Source organism: Labrus mixtus, chromosome 17 (genome assembly GCF_963584025.1).
Source record: "Labrus mixtus chromosome 17, fLabMix1.1, whole genome shotgun sequence".
NCBI lineage: Eukaryota > Metazoa > Chordata > Actinopteri > Labriformes > Labridae > Labrus > Labrus mixtus.
Genome location: NC_083628.1, coordinates 191,214 through 196,213, shown reverse-complemented (window position 1 = coordinate 196,213; position 5,000 = coordinate 191,214). Strand labels below are relative to the sequence as shown.

At 46.5% G+C, this 5,000-nt stretch overlaps 1 protein-coding gene and 1 long non-coding RNA gene across 4 annotated transcripts in view; both read right to left on the bottom strand.

The window, feature by feature from the left end:
- LOC132992045 (uncharacterized) overlaps nt 1-2,207 on the bottom strand; it is a 3,952-nt gene extending 1,745 nt beyond the window's left edge. For both annotated transcript variants that reach the window (XR_009676288.1, XR_009676287.1), the window contains exon 1: nt 1-2,207. This exon is cut by the window's left edge. This is a non-coding gene — a long non-coding RNA (uncharacterized LOC132992045).
- Nucleotides 1-5,000, bottom strand: part of LOC132992043 (myocyte-specific enhancer factor 2C-like) — a 37,278-nt gene that overhangs the window by 12,476 nt on the left and 19,802 nt on the right. For both annotated transcript variants that reach the window (XM_061061140.1, XM_061061141.1), the window contains exons 3-4: nt 4,972-5,000; nt 2,230-2,433 (exon numbers count right to left, since the gene is read on the bottom strand). The exon at nt 4,972-5,000 is cut by the window's right edge and continues 118 nt beyond it. In XM_061061140.1, the coding sequence (XP_060917123.1) occupies nt 2,230-2,433; nt 4,972-5,000 (233 nt within the window). The remainder of the gene's footprint in view (nt 1-2,229; nt 2,434-4,971) is intronic.

Genomic DNA, 5,000 nt, shown 5'->3' with positions numbered 1-5,000 from the left:
GGCGCGGCCGCTGTGACCTTGGCGCCGTGGCGTGCCATGTGTTGTTGTTTTGCCCTCGGAGGTTACACATGTTTTCTCAGAGACTTCTATCCGTCTCATCCTCCATTCAGAGAGCTGCAGATTAAACCTGCTGCGCTGGCCGCCGCTCAAGAGTCAGACATGGGAATCCCTGCAGCCACATGTGACCACACACACCTCTCTCAGCTGATCACACACACTTCTTCTTCAGAGGTTTACTTTACGGTTCTCAAACCTTCACACTTCATTTATTTACACCTTTCTTTAAACATGGCTCTTAAAGATGCTGAATTGGAGCATTTTCTCTATTTTTGGACATTTCCTAGTCGATGAGACGTTCCATCACCTCAGCCGCACTTCTTCTGCAGGAATGTGACCGCCCATTAAACATTTCAAATCTGTGATGTCACAAACAAGGTGAGGGGAAAGGTTGAAAGGTCATCAGAAGTTTGCGACGCGTTAAGGGAGTAAAAATGACAGGGTCCTAAAACGCTGACTAGACTCCTCTGTCGCCCCCCGGTGGTGGAATGAACTTCCAAACTCCATGTGATCTGCAGAGTCCCTCTGCACCTTTAAGAAAAAGCTAAAGACCCAGCTCTTTCATGAATACCTACTAACTTAATGATGATGGTCTCCATATTATTGATGATGATTATGGTAATGACGATGGTTTTTGTTTGATAACGACGACTTATAAGATGGTTTCTATACTGATTAGAGCTCTCAAGAACTGCCCTCAATGTTGTGCTTTGCCTCTGGTCACTTCCTGTCAGCACCTGTGTGTCCAATCAGACTCAAAGCTGATCGTTTGCTCTTACTCACATTGTTCCCTTTTTTCTAGATCCTTGCTTGTGTTGTTCTTACTCTCTGATGTACGTCTCTTTGGATAAAAGAGTCTGATAAGTGAATTGTAGAATTTAATTCATAGAAGTCTTTATTATGACGTTGAAGTGCAGGAAGAGATAGAACCGAGGCAGTGAATATGTCACGAGGTGAACGTGCTGAGATGAAGAAGAGGCCGCCGGGCGGATTAGAGTAACGAGCTAAACTGGATTGCGGTAGATTACGGAGGATTACAGAGCGTGTAAACCTGATTCTGACGGGGGCCGGCCAAGAGTCCATGTGGTGGGCCGCGTGGAGGGAAAAGCTCAGGTACAAACACACACAGGATGTACATGTGCACACACACACACACACACACACACACACACACACACACACAGTCTCATGTCGGAGTGTTTCTGAAAGATGCTCTCACTCAGGACGGACACGAGGAAGAAAAGAGCGTCGGGGCAGCAGCAGCAGACTGCCTGATCTTTGACTCCTGACAGATCCAGTTTGACCTTGTTGACATGTCGTGCTAAGCTACCTTGTGTGTGTGTGTGTGTGTGTGTGTGTTAGCATGTGTCCATCAGGTACACACACTTTGCTATTGTGTTCTCCTAACTCTGTTACATAAGAGGAGGCAGACCGAGGTTCAGGGAAGCTCTCCAAGTTTGATTCCAGGACCTAAAAGATCAACTTTAAAAAAACGATAAACTATAGTTTGCACCCGTAAACTCGACTTCCAGGTTTACAATAAACAACCTGTGAACGGAGAGAAGTCAGAGCGAGGGCGGCTGCACAAAACCTGAAACCTGACGACCTTTTATCGACCATCACGGATTCACAATTAAGAAGCTGGAACCACAGATGCTTCAAACCCTAATCGTCCCATCACTGACGGATCGATTCATGGATTAAAGTTCACAGCTCCGACCCCGAACGCCCAACAGATACGTGGTCACTGTGTGTCCGCTCCGCTCCGTTAGCAGCTGGAGTCCGGAGACCCAGGAGGTCCCGCGGTAATTACAGAATCGCGCATGATAATCTGCTGTATGTCGTCTAAAATCCTTAAGAAAAACACATCAACAAACACTCCGAAGGTCATCGTTCTGAGCGGTCAGAACAGAGTCTTTTATTTTGAAAATAAACCGGATGTTGTAATAATGTTGTTTCTGTGTGTGACTTCCTGTCCTGCTCGACCTGCTCTGTGCTAAACTGATGCTCCGGCCTCCTGCAGAAACAGAATCTTTGAGTATCTGCTGCAGAGGACTGACGGAGCGGAGACGGAGCGGAGACGGAGCGACCACGTTATCTGCTGGACTTTAAACGGTAACGCCATCATGAGTTCTGTGTGTTGGTGTGTGTGTGTGGCGTCCGTTCACTCACATCCACGATGTCCGAGTTGGTCCGGCTCTCGTGCGGCTCGTTGTACTCGGTGTACTTGAGCAGGACTTTGTCCATGTCGGTGCTGGCGTACTGGAACAGCTTGTTGGTGCTGTTGAAGATGATGAGGGCGATCTCGCAGTCGCACAGCACGCTCAGCTCGTACGCCTTCTTCATCAGGCCGAACTTACGCTTAGTGAACGTCACCTGGAGAGAGAAGAAGAAGAAGAAGAAGAAGAAGAAGAAGAGGAAGAAGTAGAAGAAGAAGAAGAAGAAGAAGAAGAAGAAGAAGAAGAAGAAGATGTTAAAGGTGAAGAAGAGGAGTTCTGTTTCAAACCGTCTTCATGAAGCTGGTTTTCATGAGAGCTTTTCTTTATTGTAAATCTTTAAAACGCACAGTTTATAAACCCACCACCAGGGGGCTCTCAATCAAAACTATAACAAAAGAGGACGTTGAGGCTGGCGGGGAATCATGGGAGTGATTCTCTGCGAGCCTGAGACCACTGATGTCTGAAATGCCGTAAACTGTTGAACATTTTCTACTTTAATAAAGCGAGAAAAGGAGCGTCGGTAGCCTAGCGGTTATGTCGTAAGCCAAACGTACTGAGGTCATCGTCTCAGCAGCTGTGGGTTCTAATCCGACCCTCGGCCCCTTGCTGCATGTCATCCCCCCCCCTCTCTCTCTGCTCTCAATGTTTCCTGTCTCCCTTCAGCTGTCAAAAAAGGCCCCAAAATCCATCCTAAGAAAGAAATAAAAAAAGAAAGTGTGCACCTGAGACGTTTGCAGTGATCCCTCATTGCACAGGAAGAGACTACAGTAAACACAGAGGGTCAAAGTTCAAACAGGAAGGCGGCCTGTGATGGATGTTTAGGTCTCCTGTTCAGCTTTACTTTTTTATTCTGAGGCGAGTTTAATCGACCTGATCTCTCTGACTGCGTTTGCTCTTTCAGGACGCGTCAAGATTTTATTTAAAGATATTGTTTTTGTCCATTTTGCTTTTTATTTGAGAGGACGACTGAAGAGAGACAGGAAGTGTTAGGAGGCTAGGCTATCAGGCTATCACCGCTAGGCCATCAGGCCGCCCAGAGGAAAAACTTAAACTCTACATTAAAGTAAAATATCTGGAGCTTTGAAAAGTGAAGAGGTACTAAAGTAGATTCTGTGATTGTGAGGGAGGAGCTCAGACTTCAGGGTAACACAGAGTCCAGAGGAGGACTGTGAAGCGGTTCGTCCTGCCCCGCTGTTTCAGGGGTCAGGAAGCACATGTGCCTGCATTTCCTGTCATAACAGGAAGAGAACCCCTCCCCCAGACAAGACTCGAGTGTGTAAGTGTGTGTGTGTGTGTGTGTGTAAGTGTGTGTGTGTGTTCACTTGTGTGTGAAAATGCAGCTGAGCCTCATTGACCGCTCTCATCTCTTCATCTGCATCGTGTGAAGAATGATCTGATTTATCTCAAACTGCCGTCAGGTAAAAACCCTCTTTTCAGCTGCTGTCTCTTTAAGACCCGCCTCCCAACATGTGCCCACTCTCTTCTGATTGGCCGGCTCTCTGGAGGAGGGCAGAATGCTGCAGAGGCTGAAAGCTCGACTTCAGCCTCTGCCTGAAAAAGTTTCTTTAAGGCCCCAGCTCTCTTCTGATTGGCCGACTCTCTGGAAGCCTTCTGTGGAGGGCAGAACACTGCAGGGCTGCCAGGGGAGGGCTGCTCTCCAGTGTCTGGGAGAAGAGAGTCTATGTAAGAGGTTTCAGAGGATTACGTTGAGGCTTGAAGCCCCTGCTGCTGTCTCTTTACTCTCTTCTGATTGGCCGGCTCTCTGGAAGTCTTCTGGAGGGGGCAGAACGCTGCAGGGCTGTCAGCGAGGTTTCATATCGGTGACTTACAAAACAAGGCGTTTAGCGCCCTCTGCAGACTCATCCTGGGATTACGCCAACATAAGTTTACCTCATGATCTGAAACTTTGACCACGTTTAGTTTAGACGTCCAGGATTGTGACACTTTGAGAGTTTAATCAGATCAGAAGAAGAAGTTGAAACTCTACTTTTCAGAGCGGCGCCGTCAACATCAGCGGCGCTCTTTTCCCTTTGACACACAGTAAAGACGTCGACTTATTTATTTATTTGATTTCTTTTTTGCGTGCCTATTCATTTTACTTTATGTTTTATGTCTTTTAAATTGATTCTGTATTTCACATGTAGTTTTCTTTTATCTCGTGAGCTGTTGTGTATTTTATTCTTCTGTGCAGCACTTTGGTTTAACTGTGTTTGTTTTAAAGTTCTTAACAAATGAAGTTGGATTTTTAAAAACTTTGATATTCCCCTTATCGATGTCTCTATGACGTCCTGTGTGGAGGTATTTCAGCTGATTTCCTCTTTTGGCTTCAAGATGAAAACAGATTTCAGAGGTGACATGTTGAGAATCTGATGTAAAGATGTGAGCGCTCTGATTGGTCGTCTTCAAACTGTGAGAATCATTTTAACGTCTTTAAGAGCTCGATGTTCAGACACAGAGAAGTCGGTCCGTTCACGAGTAGCGTAATGTGCCGTTGGTTTTTATGCAAATCAGCAAATATTCAAATTCTTGCAAACGACCTGCAGAGAAGATGTTCAGCGGCGTCTGAGCGGGTAACCGTGCTGAACGGCGAGCTGCTGCGTCCGTGTTAACCTGATGACCCACACGGTAAAGGTCAACGTAAGGTTGTGTGCATGGCGTGCATGTTGACAGGTGTTTGAATCTGCGTTTCACTTACGTGTCTGTTTCGTTCGTCCATGATCCGAG